Source organism: Carassius gibelio, chromosome A23, assembly GCF_023724105.1.
Source record: "Carassius gibelio isolate Cgi1373 ecotype wild population from Czech Republic chromosome A23, carGib1.2-hapl.c, whole genome shotgun sequence".
NCBI lineage: Eukaryota > Metazoa > Chordata > Actinopteri > Cypriniformes > Cyprinidae > Carassius > Carassius gibelio.
Window position 1 is genome coordinate 22,840,773 of NC_068393.1, and position 25,582 is coordinate 22,866,354.

At 36.9% G+C, this 25,582-nt stretch overlaps 2 protein-coding genes across 4 annotated transcripts; one reads left to right on the forward strand and one right to left on the reverse strand.

Annotated features, from left to right (window-relative positions):
- The first annotated feature begins 5,856 nt into the window (after positions 1 to 5,856).
- On the forward strand, positions 5,857 to 10,702 carry LOC127944375 (ALK and LTK ligand 2a-like). Of its 2 annotated transcripts, none has more exons than XM_052540260.1 (6): positions 5,857 to 6,635; positions 7,626 to 7,910; positions 8,633 to 8,686; positions 8,772 to 8,852; positions 9,085 to 9,158; positions 9,992 to 10,702. In XM_052540260.1, exons 2-5 carry the CDS (start codon positions 7,685 to 7,687, stop codon positions 9,147 to 9,149), a joined length of 426 nt encoding a protein of 141 aa, XP_052396220.1. In that variant the 5' UTR covers positions 5,857 to 6,635; positions 7,626 to 7,684; the 3' UTR covers positions 9,150 to 9,158; positions 9,992 to 10,702. The 2 variants fall into 2 exon arrangements, with proteins under 2 accessions (XP_052396220.1, XP_052396219.1); XM_052540259.1 differs by having other exon boundaries at positions 5,860 to 6,635; positions 9,989 to 10,702.
- Positions 10,703 to 11,122: 420 nt separating this feature from the next.
- LOC127944373 (low molecular weight phosphotyrosine protein phosphatase) lies at positions 11,123 to 24,403 on the reverse strand. Of its 2 annotated transcripts, none has more exons than XM_052540258.1 (6): positions 24,262 to 24,403; positions 23,275 to 23,348; positions 22,542 to 22,655; positions 19,386 to 19,447; positions 16,561 to 16,666; positions 11,123 to 11,466 (listed from the first exon to the last, which is right to left on the reverse strand). In XM_052540258.1, the coding sequence occupies exons 1-6, from the start codon at positions 24,302 to 24,304 to the stop codon at positions 11,389 to 11,391; spliced, it is 477 nt and encodes a 158-aa protein (XP_052396218.1). In that variant the 5' UTR covers positions 24,305 to 24,403; the 3' UTR covers positions 11,123 to 11,388. The 2 variants fall into 2 exon arrangements, with proteins under 2 accessions (XP_052396218.1, XP_052396216.1); XM_052540256.1 differs by lacking the exon at positions 22,542 to 22,655 and adding an exon at positions 22,368 to 22,481 and having other exon boundaries at positions 24,262 to 24,396.
- Positions 24,404 to 25,582: the final 1,179 nt, after the last annotated feature.

A 25,582-nucleotide genomic window follows, 5' to 3' on the forward strand; every position in this document is an offset into this window, starting at 1 on the left:
TGAAGGGTGTCAATGATTGTCCTCTGGACAGCTGTCAGATCAGCAGTCTTCCTGTGTGTGTATGAATAATTATGTGTATATATATATATATATATATATATATATATATATATATATATATATATGTGTATATTACATTAATATATAAAACATACTTTTCTAATAATTTATAAATACTACATATATATGTATATATATATATATATATATATATATATATATATATATATATATATATATATATATATATATATATATATATATATATATATATGACCATTTGTTAAAAAAAGCAACAAAATGTATTAAAGTTTTTAATAATTGCAGTCCCTATTTCTACCATTTTTCTAAAGGAAGCCAGACGCATAATATATCTATTATTTATATAGAATTGTAATATGCACAATGTTAAAATTCTTTGTAATATATAAATTACATGAAATTATAATACATTGTTTTATTTTTAAGTAAAATAAATTTCAGTTGAAAAATCAACAACTATTCATTAATGTTTTTAAAAATGTCTGTCCCTGTTTTTACCCTGTTTGTGAAAGGTGTCCGATGCACACATGAGAGATGGAGAGACAGTGAGAAAGAGACTGATATGCCTGAGATCTGATCTTCAACACCTCTCCTCCACAGGTGGCTATCTGATACTAGTTTCTCTTGCTTGCTGATTTTGGCTTGTAGCTTTTGTCCTAATATACCCTTTACAGACTTTTCAGAAAAAGAGAGAAAGATCCCTGACAGGTCCAGAAGCTTCCCATGCACGGCGTGGCTGCTGTTTCCCAGCCTTACAACAACATCTCAGCGAGTGTATGCAAACAAGACCTCTACACTCAGCTCCATCATTTCATATCATAACTATTTTCTTTTTGATGGGGAATGTGCTTCGCCCTCCCCTGACGCTCAGACCCACTGGAAACCATGCGCGCACACACATTTTACAAAACATTTGGCAGTGTTGTTTAAAATATGTTACAAAGAAAAACCCTGTTAAAACTGCAAACAGCACGTATTTCATCTTGTCACTTGGCACTGCACGAAAACAATTGACAGATAAAGGCTGAACTGACAGTGTGACATCATTCAACAATCCTTCAATCTGTATATCTGCTGGATTATAACTCAGAGTCTTACAAAAGACTCCTTTGACACGTAATCAGTCATAACTGTTATTCCATGTCATATGACAATTTCATAATGCATGTAAATAATCAGCAGGATCACGCATGCCTTTCACAAATACTTTAAACACCTATGTAACTAAAACACCTGAGTCCCCGGGGAGCCACGCCTATAGGCACTTTGCACGGAGTTTAAATCCATCTGTAAATAAGACTAAGGGCTCAACTTGTAAAAAAAAAATAACAATACAAAATACATGCGTGCGTTATCATGTGATGTAGATGTTGCTGTTTATTTAGACAGGTTGTATTTACATTTTTGTTTTGAAATATATCCTCAATACAGTTTTATTAGGAAGCTCATTTCTGCCATGAAATAAAATATTAAAAAGGTAATTTTAAAGGGGGGGTGAAATGCTCGTTTTCACTCAATATCTTGTTAATCTTGAGTACCTATAGAGTAGTACTGCATCCTTCATAACTCCAAAAAGTCTTTAGTTTTATTATATTCATAAGAGAAAGATAGTCTGTACCGATTTTTCCTGGAAAAACACGAGTGGCTGGAGGCGTGACGTGTGGGCGGAGCTAAAGAATCACGAGCGCCAGTAGGCTTTTGGGTTGAGTGCGTCTGGAAGCTGTGACATTACCGTGAAGACAAAACCAACCAAAACAAACCACGACTAACAGTCAGATTCAGCGTATATTTATGATCCAGAATCAGATCCAGAGGCTGAAATTGAACAAGAGCAGCATCAGCAATCAGTCTCTATGTGGTATGTACTGAAACTGTATATATTTGCTTAGTGGTTTTGGAAAATGACCAAGTTCCACTTTGTCGTCTTTTTTTTTTTTTTTAAGCTGTACATGTGGAAAGTGCAGTTTGATGACAACATCGCATGCTGTTTACTTGATGTGCTTACGCGCGGATAGCTAAGTTAACAACACAGAGATATTTTAAGCAGTTTTACTCGTGCAGTTTGATGACAACATCGCATGTTGTTTACTTGATGTGCTTATGCGCCGATAGCTAAGTTAACAACACAGAGATATTTGAAGCAGTTTTACTCACCGCATGCGGATCCAACACACGATCGTGACCCTTTTTCGTTGGGACTGCATTATCCTTAAGAAATAAACGATGTGCAAAGCCGGCGTCAAACTGGGCCTTGTTTGTAAAACAAGCATCTTCGAAATGCAGGGGAACAAACACAAACACTTGCACAACTCCGTTGATGCTCTGTAAAAATAAACTCCATCCACTGGTCCCTTAATGCTGTTTCTCTTTTGGTAATCTGTGCAGGGTTGTCTTGCCCTGGCAACCAAAAACACACTCCTTTTGTGACATTTTGCGACGCTCTCGCTCTGATCAGTGAAGTCTGTTGTGCTCTCAGTGCTCTGCTAGACGGGAGCGTGCGCTCTTCCGGCAGACGCGCCCTCAGGAACCATATAAGGAAATTCCGCTCCATCTAACGTCACACAGAGCCATACTCGGAAAAAAACTTTCCGAAACTTGTGACAAACCGGAAGTAGTATTTTTGGAACAGAAATACTCCTTCAAACGTACAACTTAATTTTTGAAACTTTGTCCATGTTTAGCATGGGAATCCAACTCTTTAACAGTGTAAAAAACTCAGTATGCATGAAATAGCATTTCACCCCCCCTTTAACTTTTTATCTAAAAATAGCATTTTTAAATGAAAAATGTGCACAATACATTACTTTTGAATGCATTATTGATGTTGTGCATAACAATGCAATTAATTGTGATTAATCACAGACAATCATAGATTAATCGCGATTTTTTTTTTTTTTTTGCGTTTTGATCTTAAAATTCTGACCTTTTTCCTGTAATTCTGACAGGAAATGGGCTTACATATTTGATTCTATTATTAACAGTTTAAAGGTTATTATAGAAGCAATCAAATGCAATGAAAGGGATTAATCCATTTTGTTCAAAGGACATGTATTTTTTGACGCCAGTGTATTGGTCACAAAAAGGCTTGCATTGTGGAGATAAACAAATTAGCAAACAAAAACCCAAACATCTTCACCGGCATCCATTTAACCTAAACATAGCCTAATTTGTCTTGTAAAAGAGCTTCCAAGAGGTGTAGGGCTAAGTGAATAAAGCCCAAAATAAAAAGCAGATTGTCAAGAGTGTCTGCCAGGCTAACTCTGCCCATTGTCTACATGCAGTGGTTTCCTTGGAGGAAAGGAAAGTAAAATATAGGAAGGATAGCTTGTCATATATTTGTTACTTTAAAATATCAACCATTAAAAAAAGAAAAGAAATGTATGTCAACTTTATCAACAGAGCTGTGTATATTGCAGATATATCTATGGACTTCACAAAGAAGTTCAGCCAACATGAAATAAAAGAACACACACACACACACACACATATATATATGGACTTAACAGAATCCCAAGTGGTCACAAAAGAGAGAGAGAGAAAAAAAACTTCAGCATCCAGATTCTAGCAGAAGAAGCTGTTGTCTATTTCAGAGCCGAGAGGACAAATGAAGATAAACAGACAAACCAGATGGGCAGTCTGAGAAAGACTAGCAGATGCAATGAAGAGAAAACTCCTACGGTGAATGTCTCTGTTATTAGATTGAACACTTTTCATCGACAAAGCCTTATTCCATCTGCTATGATGAAATTTGGAAATTTCAGATTAAGAAAAAAAGAAACGTTTGGCACACTGCAGTGCAAACAAACTTATGCAAAATAGAAACAATTGATTTTTTTTTAAACTGGTTTAACACAAATGGAGAAAAAAAGAGAAAAGTGCTGAAAAAGTTAGGAAAAATTCAGCACTCATGATGCACTGGACTCGATCAGACTATCCATGAGTGAGGATACAAAAATCCAGTAGTCTTCACAAAAGCCACATATTACATTATTTGACAAACTTTTGCTGACTAATAAACAGGATCTTGGTGCAGGTAACATTGAAAAACTATACACATCGTTAATTTTTTATTTCTGCAACCAACACTGTAACAATACAAAGCTGGTTGAAAATCAGCAAGCTTGCCCTTTAAGATGAACTATTTTCTCTTGCTTTGTTTGCTTAAAGTTAAATCTATTCTGAGGAGGCCTGGTGTTTGCTATTCAAAACATTTCAATGATTGATGGGGTAATCCTTTGAGTGGCATGTTTGAATTATACAAATTTACAGATATTTACAGTTCTCTCAAGTTTAATCTTTTATTTATTTTTTAGTACAGGTCAAGAAGAGTTGAGAACAAAATTATATAAAGGAAGCATAGTTTCAATCAATTCCTGTTCCTAAGATACTAATTGGGACTGTATCTAAAATTTCTAAATATAGTTTCTAACAGCATCCCTTCGGCAGCTTAAGGGAACCGTTCACCCCAAAATAGTAAATGAATAGATTTTTTTAAAATGATACAATCTTACAATTATTTAAGATTTATTTACTATTTCCAAATAATAATTACTAAATTATACATTTATAAAAGTATTTATTTAACTGTAATTTATCGTATAGCATATCAAGTAATATAAATTGCAATGTAACAGTAACATATTACTATGAAAGTTTGACTCCTAACCCTAAGGTTGTGGGTTCAAGTCTTGGGCAGGCAATACCACGACTGAGGTGCCCTTGAGCAAGGCAACGAACCCCCAACTGCTCCCCGGCCGCAGCATAAATGGCTGCCCACTGCTCCGGGTGTGTGTGTTCACAGTGTGTGTGTGTGTGTCTGTACACTGCTGTGTGTGTGCACTTTGGATGGGTTAAATGCAGAGCACAAATTCTGAGTATGGGTTACCATACTTGGCTGTATGTCATGTCATTTTCACTTTTCAGAATTTGCTCGTTATGCTTGTTGTTAGTTATGTTGTTTGCAATGCAAAGTTATGTGCATTTAAGTGTTTAACCCAACTTATAATTTCTACTGTAATTCACAAATATAGTTTGCGAATGAACATGTTTTAACCTGGCACATTAAAACCTCAAACAAATTGTTAGATTTTGTTGCATGAACTGCTTTTATGCCGATTTTTGGAGCTTGGCATCCTCTGGTTACTTTATAATGCTATGTAAAGCAGCATCAGCAATCTGCTAAATATATCTTTTTGTTGTTTCACATCATATATAGGGTCCCACAGGTTTAGAATGACATGGGGGAAAGTAAATGAAGACTTCAGTAAATGAGGACAAATGCATTTTGATTTATGAGTGAACTATGTTTTAAATGTCTTTTTGAATGGAATGAACCTATAAAATCTTTCAGATACCAGGCTAGATCTTCAACCACTAAGCTGACCGATATTCTAGGTTTCAGTGTACAAAAAAAAAAGGGTTTTATGATATCTGTAGTGTAATCGCTTTATACCATCAGGTATACCTGCCTTTACGAGCACTTGACTGATAAGATAACCACACACATTAAGCTGTTTCCATGTAAACATTCCCAAACAGCAGAAGACAAAGTTTTTAACTGGATACTGTTATGTTGTTATAAAAAGCACACCAATTCAGAGACCTCAAGCAAACAGGACCCTCCTCGTGTTTTCCTAAACATGTTCTCCTCAGTGTCCAGGTTTAATTTTGCTTAAGACCCTTATGGTGTTAGGTGTTAGTCTAATTGACTTCGAGGGGCCCTAGACAGCTGCCTACCTTTGCCTAACGCTGACACTGAGTCCGCCCATGCAGATCACCATTCGTGTCCGGGATGGGAGCCAGATTGCTAAATGTTCTCTTTTGCTTTGAGGGAGTGGTATGAACGAAAGCAAACACAAACTAATCCGAACTCACTCTTTTCTCCTGTTTGTTTCCCTGTTGGGCTCACTGTTTCTCTTGTACTATCATTACCATTACGCAGAATAATTACATCAGCTGCAGCCACTTCCAGGCATCGATCTGTAACTCGAATCAATCCTCTGGAGGCACAAGGGGATGAAATGGTGATCTATGGTGGAGTGTGAGGGGAAAAACCTGACTTTCAGGCACCATAGGAGTTCCAGTCTATAGAATGGTCGGACAGTTCCTGGTATAGCTGCATCTATTCCTGCAAGCGCAGCTTTCTAAGTGCTCTAATGAGATAGTGGACAAGAAAAAAAGGTCCATGGGATGCTGCATGTGACAAACGGGAATATGAAGATGTGCGGCGTATGTGTAACGAGTTTATAATTAAAGACACGGCGATGTAAGGCCTCAAGGGACGACTGCTTCCGTCCGAGAGCCTCAATAAATTGGCGAGAATCGACGGCGAATGTTTTGAGGCGTTGAAGACGCGCGCGCTCATTGTCCTCAGGAGCTTTGACTGGAGTTTTCTCAAGTCTCGGAGACGTAAGGAAGTCTGACCATTCCAACTTCCCACGCTTGAGCACTTTTAAGGACGATTCGCTTTAAAGGATAGCGCGCTCTCTCTCTTTCGTGGCGCGTTCTGCGAGCCTCGCGTGGGTTAAATAGACAACGGACGTTCAGTCGCCTCAGGTTGTGTCGACTGAGGGAAAGAAACGCGGCGTCCTCAGGTAGGTTCACTAGAGGCATTTATGACCTATGAGGATCCTTTTTTATTTTATTTTTTATTTTACTCCTAACTTTATAAGATTTTTCAGCGGGAACTGTTTTCTTTATATAAAAAGTGGATTGTATATTAGCAGATAATCAGTGCGCTTCTATGGGATGTGATGCTTAGTTTAGTTTTGCAGATTAACCAGTTAACTGATCTACAATACGAGTCAAAGTTTGGACGGTCACAACTGAATTAAGATTTCCCGTTCAGGATTAAGTTCACCGCACAACCAACATTAATGATGTGATCATTTATATAGAATATCTTGTTTATTTCTCAATACAACTCTAAGGAAACATAACTAGCCTATAAAATCCATGTCCATCTCAGATTATTTTGTCTTGGAAGAATTTTATTGGGTTCATATTGAGACTTTTGATTGTAGGTGTGGGTGTCTTTGCAAATGTGAGCACAGTTGAAAACATTGTTATAATCTGTAACTGAGAGACACGTGCGCTCTTCATGGGCTTCAAAATAGTTTCTGAGGAGCAGGACACTTTCGTCTTTCGTTTGCTCTTCATTGTGTTACTGCTGTCGAGGAGAAATAGACTTGTGGACTAATATAAAATGTGCTTTCTTATCAATATATAAAGCTTAGCTACGTTTTAACTGGTTTATTTTTAAACGAGTTGGAGCACGTTAGTGAAGGAAAATCAGTCAACAAGTGTTGAGCATACATGTGATGTCATTCAGTGGTGTTCGAAAGCACCACAGCATTTAATGAAGAAAATACGTGGTGAGTTTACGGTTTGAATAGATTTGGAGATTTGATGACTTACTATTACAGTAAAAACGAACGAGTAGGTGTGTCCATGCTGCCTGGTAGTGAAAGTGTTAATAGCACTTCTTTCTTTTCTTTTCTTAAGAAATCGTAAAAGCTTCCAAAGTTTATTTTTAACATAAAGTGGACTTTTGCATCTTATAAACCCTGTGACTTCTTCACCAGACTGCGTGATCCAGGACTTGGGCAGTGCGGGACTTGCGCGCACTCTGGTCGCGGGAGCGATGCGCGCGCTGCGGGCTCCGGTTCTAGTAATGGGGCTCGTCATGATTATCTGCACTACTGCACAAAGCGACGCCAGCGTGAACAAGGTCGAGAAAACGTTCAGACGGATAATGGACATCATGAGACTGGCGGAAAACAGCGTTGACGACGCGAGCGCGCAAAAGAAAGAGAGCGCGCCTAAGGACACTCATCGTCTCAAAACGGAAACCGGGGAAACTATTTTAAGTAAGCAGAGCATTAAATGGACATAAAAATTTAGGAATGTTAATACACTGGATAGCAAAACGTGGCAAATTACATTAATTGGAAAGTTAATTAAAAATGTAACTGAAATAAGCACAAAACTATTTTTAAGCCAAATGTAAAAAAAAGAAAGAAAAGTTTTTAAAGGCTAAAACGTTAAGTTAAGCCAAAATGTCTCTTTCTATTTGTGAAACGTCCATTTTCCTACTGAGAAACTGACTTCATGCATCACCTTAAAACCATATAAAAGTCATTGTTAAATGATTTATAAAAGTGAGGCTAGTCAAGAGAAAAGCTCTTGCATCATTTGATGCCACTTGATGCAATTAAAGTCTATGTGCCTTCTTTCTCTTTGACCTATATTTAAGAGGAATGTGACTTACCCACTAGAGCACGAGCCAAAGTCTTAACTCTCAAAGCATTAGGTGAAATAGTTTTGCATTGCACCTGTTGTGTACCAAGTCAGACACATGTTATTGGTGGTCAGCAATTCCCAATTAGGTCACTAGAATAGTTACAATATTAGCGTAAGTGATTATAATGTTAATAGAAAGCTTGTTTTTCGGTCTAAACCTCTTAGTCGGAGCATGTTCATTGCTGAGGAATGTTGAGCTGAGTGATTAGTCAGTGCTTCAGAATCATCCCTCTTGAAGCATCGGTGGATATCCAGGATTTGACCTTTGAATGTTTCTTTCTTTTCACAGAAATCTTTCCCAGAGACCTCCGAAACAAAGAGAAGGTTATCAAAATCTTAACAGGTAGATAGAGACTCAAGAGTTTTCTGTGACCTTGAAACCAAAAGGGTGTTTGAGAATTTTAACCTCGCTGTTTTCCGTCCACCAGGTCCTCTTTATTTCAGTCCAAAATGCAGGAAGTACGTCTACAGGCTTTATCATAACACCAGAGACTGCACCATCCCTGCATGTGAGTAAAGTCATGTTTTCCCATCTCTTCAGACCCCGCCAACAGATCACATCTCTGCCCACATGCATCACGACCCTCTACAAACTCTTTATATTCATGACAGTCTCATGTCGGCTAGGTGCCCATGATTTACCCCTGCACATGGAGTTTTAACACAGAAACAGTATAGGCTACACATTCAGGATTCATCCAGCTGATTATCCAACTCATCCAGCTTTACTCCTATCCTCAGACTACAGAAGGTGTGCAAGACTCTTGGTGCGACTGGCAGAGAGTCCGAGATGTCAAGAGGGTTAACTGTACCAGGTAAGACACTTTTTAAAACACTTTTATTTATTTTTTGAATGTAGGTAATCCAACAAGAAATGGGAGAAGACCAGAAGAAAGGAATATGCAGGAATCCCATGGCCCTAGAAAAATCATTAAAATGAATAAGATTGCAAAAATATATGACATTTCTAAAATCAAATTTTTTTAATATATATATGTTATAATATATATATATATATGTGTGTGTGTGTGTGTGTGTGTGTATATATATATATAATATAATCTTTACATATTGTACAAGTGATTTAAAAAAAAAAAATATATATATATATACACACTAATTTTAAAAAAAGTGTATATATATATATATATATATATATATATATATATATATATATATATATATATATATGTATATATATATATGCACTGCGCTTCTTATAACTACAGTGTGTGTAAATTAAAAAATCTAGATTGGATTAGAATTTATGAAAAATGTCCAAAACTGGATATGACGCTAAGAAAGATATTTAATATTTAGGTGTTGTACACAAGATTCAGAGGACACATTTACTCTAAGATTTTTTTGACAACACATATTCCAGGATTAGATAACTTATCCAAGCTATTACAGATAAACCTGTGTGTCTTAGCAATTAGGATGTGATTTAAGCAGGTAAACAACCTTAAGTCAATGCTTTAGGGGTTTTTTTCTTCTCCCAAAGACAACTTCAGAGAAGTACATGTAACAAAACCTGTCTCCCAATTTCTCACAGAGGGAAAAAATTCAGATGCATCCAAGTGCACACATGTATGTGAACACAGCCAAGTCTGAAACAGAACTAAATTTATCTTCCTTTATCAAGCAGGTTGAAGCCAAACCAGAATGACCCAAGTAAAAAAAAAAAACAGCAGTCAAAGTGCCTTTGGACAAGAGAAGAGAATTTAAACCAACACGCAACATTCCAGATAATCAGCACAACGCGTCCAGAACACTGCTCTGCCTCTCTGGAGAATAGATGTGGGAAAGTATTGACAGAGCAGTAAACGGACACGGAATAATGGGATGCACTTGCCCAAGGATGGTCTGATGGACTCAACATAGAGCCAATGTTAAAACACAGGACGACAGAGAAACAAAACAGAAAACGCTTTTGGCGTAGTGCGTTCTGAATCTGTCTGCCAAAAAAAAAATCATTTCATTATGAAAAAGGGATTGCCATGTTTTGATATCAGATTATCGAGACCCGTCAGTCAGTGCTGATGTTTTGTTCGACATGCCTTGATGGGGTTACAATTCAGAGCCGTGATGACAAATCGAGTTAGTTCGCTGAAACGAGAGAGCTTTGCTTTTCTCTGTGCTCGAACTGAAAATCAGTTAATTGCATGAAAGTTTCCTTTTGCTTTTGTTTGCCAGCAGACAGGTAGATTTTTGCAGTATATCTGTGACCAAAAGCTTTTTGTTTTCGTGTGAGACTATGAGTGTGCGACCGTGGAATATATTCAGTATATTTTGATATGTAAATGTTGTACAAATGAGACTTTAAAATCCCTATAACAAACATAAGCGTCTGACGTATGATGGGATATGTATATTTAAAAGAAAATATATTTAAATAAATTATGATTGTTTAAGCACTGTGGTCTTTAATGTGGTAAAAGACACCAAAGAATGTAAAGGTTAATCTTCTGCAGCCTAAAACAGTCTTGATCTAGTTTAACAGCTTATCTTGGCATCAGAAAATATATATATTTTTAAGGAAGTTCAAGATCTCTCATCACTCCTGGTGGATGCTCTGGATGGTTCAGAGATATTGATTTTTTTTGTCACCACACCAAAGTTAACAGTCAACTTCTGTTAATAAATAAACATCTTAGTAATGGGGGGAAAATCTAAAGATATTCCCAAAAGATGGAGTGGATGAATGAGAGGAAAGGGAAAGTAATCAGAACTGGAACAACAACAGTCATATTCAAAGAAATTAGCGGGGGAAAAAAACTAATTTCAGCATTTTCATTTATTTTGGTGAATTTACTCTCTTCAGAGGATATGGTCAACAAAAGCAGTTTGCAGCTGCTCAAACAACCTTACAACTTATTTTACATTTAAAGACAAAGTGCTTCTCTATACACTGCGATAATAGTTTTGTGTGTTTTCTTAAGACACTTGATCAATATTTCGATCAGTTATTATTTAAGTCCGAGCAGCTCATGATGAGGTGTCGCAGGTTTCAGGAGATGGTCACAGTATGTGTGTGTGTGTGTGTTATGAGTGCTGCTCCAGGAAGGCTTTGCAGCACCTCACACATTGTTCATACACCGTCTCAAAGTCTTTATCACTCCCCTGCAGGCAAAAACAAACAAACCATTAAAATGTAACCGTAAACAGAAATTAAGCAGCCAAGCATAGCAGCAACAGACACGTGAACTTAAGAATGATCAAAAGACAGTAGAGCCGAAATATTTTGGTAATAGATTCAAAGTAGCTTTAATTTACAGCCTTACCTTTTTTCTAGAATGCTTATGCCTTAGCATTACTGGACCAAAACAATACTTTTTTTTTTTTTTTTTTGCCTAATTTGAGCTAAAGAATCAACAGCAACACCAAAAAACTCAAATCAGCTATTTTAAATGCTACAAGTGAATTTAGGCATCAAACACACATTTTTGTTGTTGTAGTATTTACTATAATACATTCTGAGGTAGAAAGACTGAATTACTCTTTCCTTGTAAAATGTCTCCAATAGTTGTTTTATTTGCAATTAAAAAGGTATAGATTTACATTGTCTGAAAGAGGATGAGTCTGAAAAAGGATTGGTGTACAGATTAACTTAAAAGGGGTCATATGATACGATTTCAAGTTTTTCTTTCTCTTTGGAGTGTTATAAGCTGTTCGCGAATAGATAAGATCCCTAAAGTTGCAAAGACTAAAGTCTCAAACCCAAAAAAATATTGTTAATAAGTTTAGACTCATCCACGCTCTCCTAAAAGGCCCGGACAAGTGTATGTCACAATGTGGGAAGATTTGCATAACGCCGGCCAAATATTCACGCAAAGAAAGAAGGCTAACTTTCAGTCCCTACAGAGAAATGCGATTATGCGATCGCCTGATTTAATTAGCCAAAGGCCGCATATTTATGGGGGGGTCACAGTTTTTTCAAATACGCTGCTGTTTTGCCTCATAAATTGCCGATTTCAGAAAGCAAAATATGCGGGGCTAGCATGATTTCATAATCCCTGTATTTTCGTTGCAAAAAACTCACATATACAGTATTGTTCAAAATAATAGCAGTACAATGTGACTAACCAGAATAATCAAGGTTTTTAGTATATTTTTTATTGCTACGTGGCAAACAAGTTACCAGTAGGTTCAGTAGATTGTCAGAAAACAAACAAGACCCAGCATTCATGATATGCACGCTCTTAAGGCTGTGCAATTGGGCAATTAGTTGAAAGGGGTGTGTTCAAAAAAATAGCAGTGTGTACCTTTGACTGTACAAACTCAAAACTATTTTGTACAAACATTTTTTTTTTCTGGGATTTAGCAATCCTGTGAATCACTAAACTAATATTTAGTTGTATGACCACAGTTTTTTAAAACTGCTTGACATCTGTGTGGCATGGAGTCAACCAACTTGTGGCACCTCTCAGCTGTTATTCCACTCCATGATTCTTTAACAACATTCCACAATTCATTCACATTTCTTGGTTTTGCTTCAGAAACAGCATTTTTGATATCACCCCACAAGTTCTCAATTGGATTAAGGTCTGGAGATTGGGCTGGCCACTCCATAACATTAATTTTGTTGGTTTGGAACCAAGACTTTGCCCGTTTACTAGTGTGTTTTGGGTCATTGTCTTGTTGAAACAACCATTTCAAGGGCATGTCCTCTTCAGCATAGGGCAACATGACCTCTTCAAGTATTTTAACATATGCAAACTGATCCATGATCCCTGGTATGCGATAAATAGGCCCAACACCATAGTAGGAGAAACATGCCCATATCATGATGCTTGCACCTCCATGCTTCACTGTCTTCACTGTGTACTGTGGCTTGAATTCAGAGTTTGGGGGTCGTCTCACAAACTGCCTGTGGCCCTTGGACCCAAAAAGAACAATTTTACTCTCATCAGTCCACAAAATGTTCCTCCATTTCTCTTTAGGCCAGTTGATGTGTTCTTTGGCAAATTGTAACCTCTTCTGCACATGCCTTTTTTTTAACAGAGGGACTTTGCGGGGGATTCTTGAAAATAGATTAGCTTCACACAGACGTCTTCTAACTGTCACAGTACTTACAGGTAACTCCAGACTGTCTTTGATCATCCTGGAGGTGATCATTGGCTGAGCCTTTGCCATTCTGGTTATTCTTCTATCCATTTTGATGGTTGTCTTCCGTTTTCTTCCACGTCTCTCTGGTTTTGCTCTCCATTTTAAGGCATTGGAGATCATTTTAGCTGAACAGCCTATCATTTTTTGCACCTCTTTATAGGTTTTCCCCTCTCTAATCAACTTTTTAATCAAAGTACGCTGTTCTTCTGAACAATGTCTTGAACGACCCATTTTCCTCAGCTTTCAAATGCATGTTCAACAAGTGTTGGCTTCATCCTTAAATAGGGGCCACCTGATTCACACCTGTTTCTTCACAAAATTGATGACCTCAGTGATTGAATGCCACACTGCTATTTTTTTGAACACACCCCTTTCAACTAATTCAACTAATTGCCCAATTGCACAGCTTTAAGAGCGTGCATATCATGAATGCTGGGTCTCGTTTGTTTTCTGAGAATCTACTGAACCTACTGGTAACTTGTTTGCCACGTAGCAATAAAAAAATATACGAAAAACCTTGATTATTCTGGTTAGTCATATTGTACTGCTATTATTTTGAACAATACTGTATATTAGCAGAAAGTTGAAAAATGTTGCGTTACTTCACACAAGTAAAGCGCCATAATCCCCCTATTGCCATGGGAACTTTATGAAGTGACGTAATTACGTGACGTGAACATCATCTGCAAACCCCGCGGTGAAACTTATTTGGCAACAAAAAAAATTTTTTAGCAGCATCATATGACCCCTTTAAGTCAGTATTATATGATGTTAAAGGTAAATCTAAATCTTAAAGTAGACTGCCATAAACTGCAATATGGAAGAATAAAAATAAGACAGAGCACACTAAAAATATAAGAAAGGTTTTGCACAAGTGTTATTTTAACATTATTTATTTACAGTCCTATTCTGAAGTAGCTTTTATTTTTTATATGTTCAGCTACCATTTTAATTTACATTTACGTGCTTTTCCCATTTTATTTTTGAAATGTCTGTTTAGCTTTATCTTATCTCCATTTTAGTAATTTTACTTCTTCAACTTCTCATCTTATTTGCCAAGGCAACATTTCTCATTTTGGTTTATGTTTTATTTTATTTCAGTTATCAAAATCAATGTTTAATGGTTTAATTTTTGTTAACAATAACCGCTAACCTTCAGGCTCTTCTATTAGCTCAGCTTGTGAAGTTCAAATGCTAAAATAGCCATGGATCTCCTCTTTGGACACACAATGTACCATCACCACCATCAAAAGAAACTGCACTCCACACTTGAGGACCACACTTCCTCTTACACTTGAGTCTTGGGGGACTAAACAGGAAATCTCAGCTATCTCAAGAGTGATCATCACCACAAGAGCATCTGGTTGGCAAACTGTCCGACGAAGAGGCCAGTTTCCTATTCTGTCATGGTAGAAAGGCCTACCTAACCTACTTCAGCCAGCTGGCTGCCAGCCATGAAGAAACACACGAGGGAAACATCCAACGTGACACCTTCCAGGATTATCATAGTGTGACTGTGACAACTGTGCTGGAAGCCTTCAGCCTAGCGAAACATCTTCAAAATGTGCCCTGAAACAGTCCTTAGACATCCTCTCACTGAAAAACGATTTTGATGATCTTCACAGATGTGTCTTGGAGAGCTGGTGGTGTGAGAGGAATGACCTGATATCAGGCCCATCAGGTTCTTTCCAGTTTCTATTTCTCAACACACTCGCCCGTCACTCCCCATCATCTCTCAGAACTGACAATGCTTCCCTCCAAACATCATTTTGTGGTTTTATATGTTGGCTAAATCAACTGTTCTGTCATAACTGAGTGTTTGTGACACTAAACCCCTCTGTTTAAACACTAAATAATAAGCTTACATTGGCTTCACATTTACAAACGTAGAAAAACCACAGATTCATCCAGAGTTTTTGACCTACTTGTAGAAGGTGCATCCAAAAATGACAATTTTGGCATCATTTATTCACCTTGATGTTTTAAACCCATGACTGTCCTCCATGAAATGCAAAAGGAGATGTACTGAATAATGTGGACGTCCTTTTCCATGCAATAACTATAGAAGGAGGGGTAAAGCTAGGGCTTTGCAATATGGCAAAAAATAATATCTAGATTTATTCGGAATGCTTGAAGGACTAAAGATTTCGATTTATTAATATTATTCTATATATTTATATGATTTCATTAATTTCAACAAATTTAACAGGACTGCATTTAATGCATCTACAATATTTTCTCGCTGATACACCCCCAATTCGGAAATGAGTGGGGCTTAAATAAAGTTCCCCACTCATAATTACATCTTTGTGGTGCCACTCATGTGCTGACCTTTCAGAAATCACTTGAACACATTGTGATCTGGTTCTACAGTTCAGCTTGTTGTGTTGAAGCACTAGATTAGCAGGGCATATCGACTTAAGACTCATACTGACTACTTTGATGATTTGGTGGTGGTGGTGGGGGGGTCCTCTGTGAGGTTTGAAAGCCCAATTCACTGTAACTGCATGGACAAGACAGAACCGTTCTCAAAACGAATCCTCTTTTTGTCTAGAAAGCTAGTCATAAAGGCTTTATTGACAGGAGTAACCCTACTAGCATGCGCTACTAGCATGAAAATGCAAAAAGAAACGACCACTGGTGAAATAAACGTCCTGCCCACAAACTCGCACCACTGGTCGAGTCAATGCTGTTTGTCGAAATCATACTAGTCAGGATGCTCCAGTGTTTGAGAAAACCAACCTTAACTACAGTTGCCACATTAAGCTTGGATAGCAGTATTTCAACATCCAAATAAGTAATATCCAAAACGTGAAAAAAAAAAAGAATCATTATGAATCATACAAGAATAAATGTTAAGAGGGAGTGATTGCTGTGGAAAAAAAAAAAAAAAAAATCGAACTAATCTACTAATGTAAGGTTGATCCAAAGTGGTTCCCACACTAGTTAACAGCTGGAGTCGGACTGAGCTGGAATAGTGAGTGTCAGATGAACCCCAAGACATCATATAAATTTTATTTTGGGCTTTTTGCCACTTTGATTGAGTATTTGCCAATAAACGACCAGGGATTGGGGCTGATCCTGCTGTGTGCATGTGTGTACACTTACATAGTACGGGTCTTGGATAATAAGCTGTTTTTCAGGATCGTAGGAGCCCAGCAGCTCAATCTTGGCTTTGCTGTTTTTCACGCTGCTTGCCTTCTTGTTCAGATCTCTGTAAAAAAAACGCACATACATACACTTTAGATCCTGTGCAGCCAACATACCGATTCATAATCTGATTCCTATCAGTGGTGCAATCTCCGTTCTTTCAGGCTAATTCGGGAACATGATTTAAGCAGCAATGAAATTTGACAGGATCAGACTTTTTTTTTTGCAACAGTCTCACAGGAGCAAGACGTTGCAACACACACTTAACAGCTGAAAAATATAAATTAATTATAACACGACTAACAGTGCCTAGGTAGCGATAGCTGGTGTGACTGATCATGAACTAGGATATTAAATACAAACAATTACTGCTAAGGATGTGCAAAACACCACATCTTCAAATGATTCATGGGTTGTCTGAACACACAGATACAATACAATACTACTTCATTGGTTGAATGGTTGTAAAATTAATTTAACACATCCTTGCTGAATAAAAATATTGATTTTATTAAAAAACTGACCCCAAATTACTGACCAGTAGTATATATTATTATTACAAAATATTTATATTTTAAAAACATAGCTTTTTTTTTTTTACTTTTTATTCATCAAAAGTATCCTAAAAAGTATCACATGTTCTGAAAAAATATTAAGCAGCAGAACTGTTTCCAACTTTGATAATGAATCATCATATTAGAATGATTTCTAAAGGATCATGTGATAATGATCCTAAAAATCCAGCTTTGCATCACAGAAATAAATTATAATTTAAAGTATAATAATTTTAAAAACTATTATTTTAAATTGTAATATATCACAATATTAATTGTTTTTCTGTATTTTTGATCAAATAAATGCAGGCTTGATGAGCAGAAGAAACTTCTTTCAAAAACATTAAAAATAGTCATGTTTCCAAACTTTTGGTCTGTACTGTACATAATATTTTAACCACACAAATATTAAAAAGACAGTGTTTTGATTCAGAGATCTAATTACTGCAGATATTAATGAATTCTTATAGAGGTTTCTTTCTGCCCTGGAAATGAAATAATCCGCTTTCACAGATCCTCTTTTCAAACTAGAGAAAAATTGTGTGATTTTTTTTATAATAGACAAATGGTACAGATAAATGGTAACACATTTTAAGGAGCAATTCTCACTAATAACTAGCACACATATTAATAGCATATTGGCTATTTATTACCCACTTATAAAGCACATATTAATGCCTCATTCTTCATCACCATATTTTTAAATCCCTTAATCCTACCTCATACCTAAACTTAACAACTAAACTAAAATTTTAGATTTTTAGACATTTGTTTTAAAATTTATTTTTCAAGTTAATACTGCACTTTTGAGTGTTTTATTTTACAAAGAATCCTGAAAAAAAAAAATTGTGCTTGTGCTGGGGGGTCCGTCATCTTGACCATGAGGGGGTCTCATTAACTCTCCAGTTCAGGCATAATCCCTTCAAGGTCTGAACCTATGACCTTAACAACTAACGTCTCAGACCTTTAACCATTTACTCCTACACACGTAATGTCACAATACAGAAGGAAAAATACAAGAATTGATGACCTCCTGTGTATATTCTCAACCCTGATTAACCCAAGACAGACAATCATTGCTAAGTGTGACTGCGAGATGACATTGTGTCAGTTCATTGTGCTGAGCATTGGAGAAGAAAAGAGACCTAGAACCACGGAGCAAAGACAAGGAATCTAAAGAACTCCGTAATCTTTTTAATATCGCCGGATCTAGCAGGAACTTGTGACTCCAACAATATCCCCCCACATCCTGCCCCCTTTACTTCATTTTCTTACCCCAAATCAGACAGAAATAAACACCATGAGAAGCAAACGCAGTCCCACGTTTTTCAAATTCTCAGCAAAGGTCTCCTCAAAATATCCCTTTGAGGAGGATAAACCAAGACCGTGCCAGAAACACATCATGGTAGAAGTCAGCGAGTCATATAGATAAGAGACGAATAGCCTTATAATATTTAATAATAAATGGATCTTGGGATAAGATTTCAAAAACGTGAATTTTAAAAGTGTAAAATAAATAAATAAACACACAGTTAAATGGTATAACCTTGATATACTCTATTACAATAAAATAATAAACTTTTCTATTTTAATATATTTTACAATGTAATGTGATGCTGATTTGCTTCCCAAGAAACATTTCTTCTTATCAATTTTGAAAACGGTTGTGCTGCTTAATATTTTAGTGGAAACCAAGACACACTTTTTTCAGGATTCTTTGAGGGGTAAAAAGTTCACAACAACACCATTTATTTGAAATAGAAATCTTTTGTATAGATGGAAAAATGTGTTAACTGTCACTTTTGATCAATTTAATGTGTACCTGCTGAACAAAAGTATTCATTTCTGTGAAGGGTAGCATTTATCCATCTGTTTGGCCTTCAAAAGTTTGGGATCAGTAAGAATTGTAATGTTTTTAAAAGAAATTTCTTCTGCTCGTCAAGGCTGCATTTATTTATATCAAATACAAAATAAAACAGCAACATTGTGAAATAGTATTACAATTTAAAAAGTAACAATTTTAATATACTTTAAAATATAATTGATCTCAATGATGCAAAGCTAAATTTTCATCATCAAGGTTGAAAACTGTTTTTTTTTATATACAAAAAAAGAAAATCATTGTAGAATACAAATTTTAAGCGAGAGTGTTTTATCTCACATAAGGCACCAATAAAAAATGATTTATTGTTTTCCCACCCCAAAACACCAATTGACCCCTGCACGTACCTCAGGTTGCTTTCGTCCATGCAGAGGATGTGATCAAAAGTCATGAAGTCTTCTTTGGTGACCTAACAACAGAAAGACCGTATGAGTAACGCTTGTAACACTTCATTCACATTTCGGCCCACATTCACCCCCCTCACCATTTTCCTCTCTAATTCTTCCTGTCTTTCTCTGAAAGAGGCAAACATGCTGCCAAAAGAGCACAGCGCTGGCTTGGACAAGCACCAGGGAACATGAGCAAAGGGCCAGAGAGCGAGTAGATGTGCTGTCTTTGTCTGTTCGAACATTCACTCCCCTCACTTGAGACACAGAGTTAAGAAACGGATCAAAGCACATCTGTGGCTGCATGTAAGTGTATGCATATATTGAGCAAGAACACATGATTCATTTGGGACGTTACCGTGCAGAGCCAGTCATAATAGGAATACATGTTTCCAATTTACAAAAACAACAAAGCACAAAAACTGGACACATACGCGAAGGGGAAAAACAAGGAATGCCTGCCTGGCCACAAGGGCTTTCTTGAATAATTGGGGGCTGTTGATTTGTGTGAGGTCAACGGGACAAAGATGTCTTTAGCGTGAGCTCAGCTCTATACAGCCTCGTGTGAACCTGACCCCTAAAGGCCGAACTAAAGCCTGCCCACATGACTGGAATATCTGACTGACGGTTGGAATATCAGGGCGGAAAGCATGGGAGTTAGGAGTTTCTCTTAGTCTGACAGTAATAGGTCAAACAATGTAAGGTGATGCAGCGGCCAACTTAACATTTGACAAGTTTCAATTGAAGCTGCAATGTTATTGCATATGCCATACAGGTTGTGATTTACTTTAAAAAAAATAATAATAATAATTATCTATATATATATGAATTTTGTCAAATAAGCGGTGGGTTAAAACAGGTTCATTTACTTCACGAAACAATCTTTTTAGACAAGTTGTTTATCATTATGATAATTTTTTTTTACCAAGGATGAGCAGCTGAAGTCTTGTATCAACGAGATTGAGCAAAATATTTGATTCCCATATGATTAAACATTGTAATTCAAAGGAAATGGATTTCAGAAAACCTTTAATGCGACCTCGTCAGATTTTGTGACCTTGGCATATGCATGTAGCTGTTCACATCAACGAAAAAGCTTTCTAGGAAATAAAAGTTCAGACATCACCAGAGTGAATTTGGGTAACATCAAAGTTGTTTTGTGTTTACGTACTGCAGTCACGATAATGTAACAAAAAAATATTTTTTAAAGGTAATTGCAACTTCTTACAATTTCTTTGTTTTTGTTTTTTTTATTTTGAAATTCTGAGTTTAAATTTCGCAATTCAGTTTTTATATATATATATATAATTGTGACATTTTATCTCACAAATTTCACTTTTTCCCATGATTGCAAAATTGTATATACTCATATCAACAGCAACCCTGCAATGGTGATGTTTTTAAAAACCAGTTCAGTAAATAAGTTAAGAAACCTAAGTTTTAGAGAGACCACTTTCAGTTACTTTGTCTGTTTTTTTTTTTCACAAACTGAACAATTTTGGCACCCACTTGACCAAACCAGTGTTTTGAATGAATGATTCAATGACTCACTCAAAAATAGAATCACTTGTCGCCACCTACTGGCATAACTATGCACTCTGACAACTCAGGACATTAACTACAATAAAGTTTAAATAATTGTTCTAAATCTATCAGAATAAGGAAGTCCACAGCACAGCTATATGAAGGACAACACAGAGGAGACATAGCATTGGAATCACTTTCCAGCTGATGAATGATAAAAAACATTTATAGCCAATCAGAATCCACCAACTTTAAAGTGCATAAGCAATTAAAGCGACATAACAGCAGTGCGCACTTATGATAAACAAAGTTATTGTGCATTGGTGCAGAGGGTAATATTCTTATTGTTAGTTATCGAACAGGCTTTAAAAAAAAAAAAATGCTGTTTGTTTGCGGGACAGTTGTGTTTTCTGTCCAGTAGCAGAACCAGTATGGCTTCTCTGGAAATAAGGTTTTCTCTTAAAATGATATCTTTATGATTATGTATGTGCTATAAAGGATATGTTGAATGCTACTTGGAAGCCAATTCAAAACAACAATCTCTATAGCCCCTTTCACACTGCACGTCGGACCCGCAATATTCCCGTAACATTGCCTGGTTGCCTTCTGTGTGAAAGCAACCACGTCCCGGAATTGATTACCGAATCGAACCCGGGTCGGGGACATAGTAACATTGCGGTAATCGATCCGGAACAAGCGCTGTGTGAACAAAGCCAGATCTAATTCCGTATCGAAGTGATGACGCGCGTTATCGCGCGACTCTTTTACCGGCTGTTTTGAAGGAAGATCAACATTCGCGACGAAAACATATGTGCAAACTGTAATGAAGCAGAGATCAGTTAGTTCCTCACTTTCCGCGCTGACTCAGAGATCGTTTGCTTGCTTCAGTTAAAGTATAACGTGCCAAGCGTTGTCGACTCGTACATTACACGTCATGCGCTGATGTCACGTGTCGTTACGGGATCTTCAAGGGTTGTGTGTGAAAGCACGCACATATACCGGGTCATCACTGGCAGTGTGAAAGTGCCAAATCTAGCGACCAGGGAACAATTAAAGGAACACTTTACCCCTGTATTTGCCGGAATGGCAGTGTGAAAGGGGCTTATGGAGAATTTTCCTCAGGAAATGTACAAGAAAGATGAAAAATGGCGATGCCTGTCAATGGATGCCTGTCAGAATCCATTTATAAGCAAGAATTTAAAAATAAGGAAAAAGATAAACAAATCTATGATGTGTGACAAAGATGAAGTGCCTTTGGCTTTAAATTGTGATTAGATGATGCTAACATAAGCTCTACTGCCAAAATTGGCTTTAGTTTTGTACAATTGACACATTATGATAAATGTGTCGTCTACTTCGCTGAAAGCTTCTTGCACTCATTCTATAACACACGTACACAAAATCCCACATCTGCAGTACCTGTCGTGCCCTGTGATCTGTCTCTATGACATGTTTCCTGAGGCAGGCCAGACCACGGGCATCAGGAGCGCTGCCAGTATTCCAATCTGAGGTGGCACCAGAGTCTATAACCCACTGTAACACACACAGAGAACACGGTTCTAGCTTTGAGTGCTAATTAGGACCCCACCGTACCTGCCGCGCCACGTGCCTCATAGACACGCCATGTCGCTTCATGCAGGCCTGGCCACGGTGATCCGGGGGGTTTCCGATCTCATAGGTGGACGTGGCAGCACTGTCTATTCTCCACTGAAGACACACACACATAAGGCATTATGATAATAACAGCAATACACATAAATATGCATTAATACACAAACTGACCTTTTGGAAGAACTATGTTACCATAAAATGCAAAGTTAAGCATTTACAATGGGACCGTGGTGGCCAAGTTCTCAAATTTGAATATTTCTGGGTGTAAACTTTGAGGCTGGAAAAAAATCTGACACCAGTTCTTTGTGTTTTTGCCTCATGAGTTTAAGGTTTTGGGTTTTATTCTGCTTGTCAAACTTTTTGAACAGCATTTTTTTAATGATTATATTTTTGTCTCTTATGCAACCTCAGAAATAAAGTCAAATGTCCAGGAGAGCAAATGTTCCTGGATACTCGCAACCAAAGGGTACATGAGGTGCAAGGCTTAAAGGACCTCAAAATATTTATTAAATGCTTTTGCTCTGGAGTGCAGATGTCGTACACCTGCTATATTACTTAATATTAACAAACTTAAAGACCAGCCAATAAATCTCATCCATAAGATGATCCATTGTCACAATCAGTTCACTAAAGCACATGCGTGATTAGTTGTGAGTCTTCGTAATCCAGGAGCACATACTGATGTATACCTCATTCAGTAAAAGATGCGACTTACCTGGTCCACCTCCCCATTGTCTGTGGCCATTTTCCGGAAAACAGCCTCAGCGATCGGGGATCTGCAGATATTCCCTGGGCATTGAGGAAAGTGAAGAAAACATTTATTATTTTAGTAGGTAAGGATTATATCTGACCTAATTATTATAACTGAGTAAATGCCATATGCAAAAACATATACACAACATAATTATATGCTTAAGTAAGATTTCTTATTCTTTCTTATTCTTATTCAATAATGAAAATTATTAGAGATTTTTCTTTTTAGGAAAATGTGACACATTTTCCCCCAGGATTCTTCATTGAATAGAAAATGTAAAAAAAACAGGAATTGAAGGGGTTTTTTGTCCACTGTAAACATCCTTACTGTCACTTTTGATCAATTTAACACATCCTTACTGAATGAAAGCACGGTTTTCTTCATTAATAATAATAATAATAAAATTTACTGACTCCAAACTTTTGAAAAGTAGTTTTTACTTGTACATTTTACACACGTACGAATATGGTTTTGATGTTTTTACGCTGAAAACAACAAAACAAAAACAATTCTACAAACTATAGAGCATAAAAAATTAAGGAAGCTGCAGCGGGAATATCAAAATGTATCCGAATGGCATTATGAAAATAAAAACGTGGTTAGTTTGTGTTCAGCAGCATGACTCGAATGAGGCAAGTGGAAAAAGTCCAAACTAGGGAATTGACATATGGGTGATCAATAATAAAAAACATATACATATAGGTTATGATACTAGTCTCTAGGGCAACTATTAACGCGATGTGTTAACTGATGCAGGACTGGATGAGATACGCGTGATTGATAAAGTGTCAGTATGTGCGCTCAAGATGATAGCTTTCATTCACAGAATGAGGCCGGTGAAACAGTGATCGTTGACTAAAACAGTAATGATAGTTTGACCGTTTTGTAATCTTGCCTTAACACACACATCAAATTAAAGGTCTGGCGGTATTTTATAAACTTCCTTACCCAAGCACACGAACAATACCGACTTTCCACTGGGAGTCGCCATATTGGTCACTATTAAAGGTCCCCGCGCCACAGCTGAGGGTTGTCCAAATTACCGCCTGTTCCAAATTCATCAAGATTAGGCAGATTGGTGGCCTACAGAAGTCTCTCTCTCTCTCTCTCTCATTTTATTGGCGGGTCGCAACCAACTTGTTCAGGTGCATACCGCCACCTACTGTACCGGGGTTTGCAACTTCAAGGCTTCACGTACTTGGCATTAAAAAAAAAAAAAAAAAAAAAAAACCTTGTGGAAACACCCTATATGCTGTGCTCTAACCCTGTATATTTAAGAAATGTAAAGATAGCTTTGCTACATTCCCACATTTTCTCATCTGCCCCCAAAATCCCCTTCAAACTCCATTCTTGCTCCAACTTATAAATCTTATCTTGCAAGATCCTCCTTTCTGCATTATATTTTTTACACCTCATAATGATATGTTCCACATTTTCTGGAATATTACAATAATCACAATTATCTGATATGCATTTTCCCATTAAAAACAGGGTTGCCTACAGAAGTCCTAAAATGCAATGGTTTATGATTATTATTTTTTTTCTTGTTTTCTCGTGATCTCGACATTACATACGTTTTTTCCCCAATGATTTTTTAAAACACGTCGTGAGTCTACTGTTGCTACAGAAACGAACGCAACTTTGATGCGCATCTTGTCTATGCTTGACTCCAATGGGGTCGCTGTGTCCATTTCTTTTACGGTCTATGGATATTACAGCCAATTTTGCTTTTAGTAATACGTCTAGAATAAAATTAATATAGGCTAATCAGTCACTGATAATTTTCTTCCAGAGACTATGCTAAACATTTTGTGTGTAATTAAAACTGTTAAAATAGTCAAAAGATCAATAGAGCTACAAAAAAAAAAAAAAAAAAAAAGACAACAGGCGAAGACGCCTTTAGAAGGATGCAGAGACCTATTCTAAAATCTTTGAGCTGTTTGGATTCAACTCACTTTATTTTTTAAAATTTGAAATAAATTATATAATTTGTTTGTGACTTTTATTAGTCATGTAGGAAATGCCGTGACTGATATCATGTGGTTTACAAGCTTGAGGATCTGCTAGAAAAGAGTGTTTTTGTGTGAGTACATTTTTCTACACTGGTGGGGACTTAAACCTGAATACACACCAGCTCATGGGGACTTGTCTCACCGTATGTGCCTAAATTGACCCCCATGGGTACAGAAGCTTATATTATAGGCCTGCAGAATGAGTTTTTTTCTTTCTTTTTTTTTGAGATTGTAAAAATGCACAAAGTTTTCTGTGA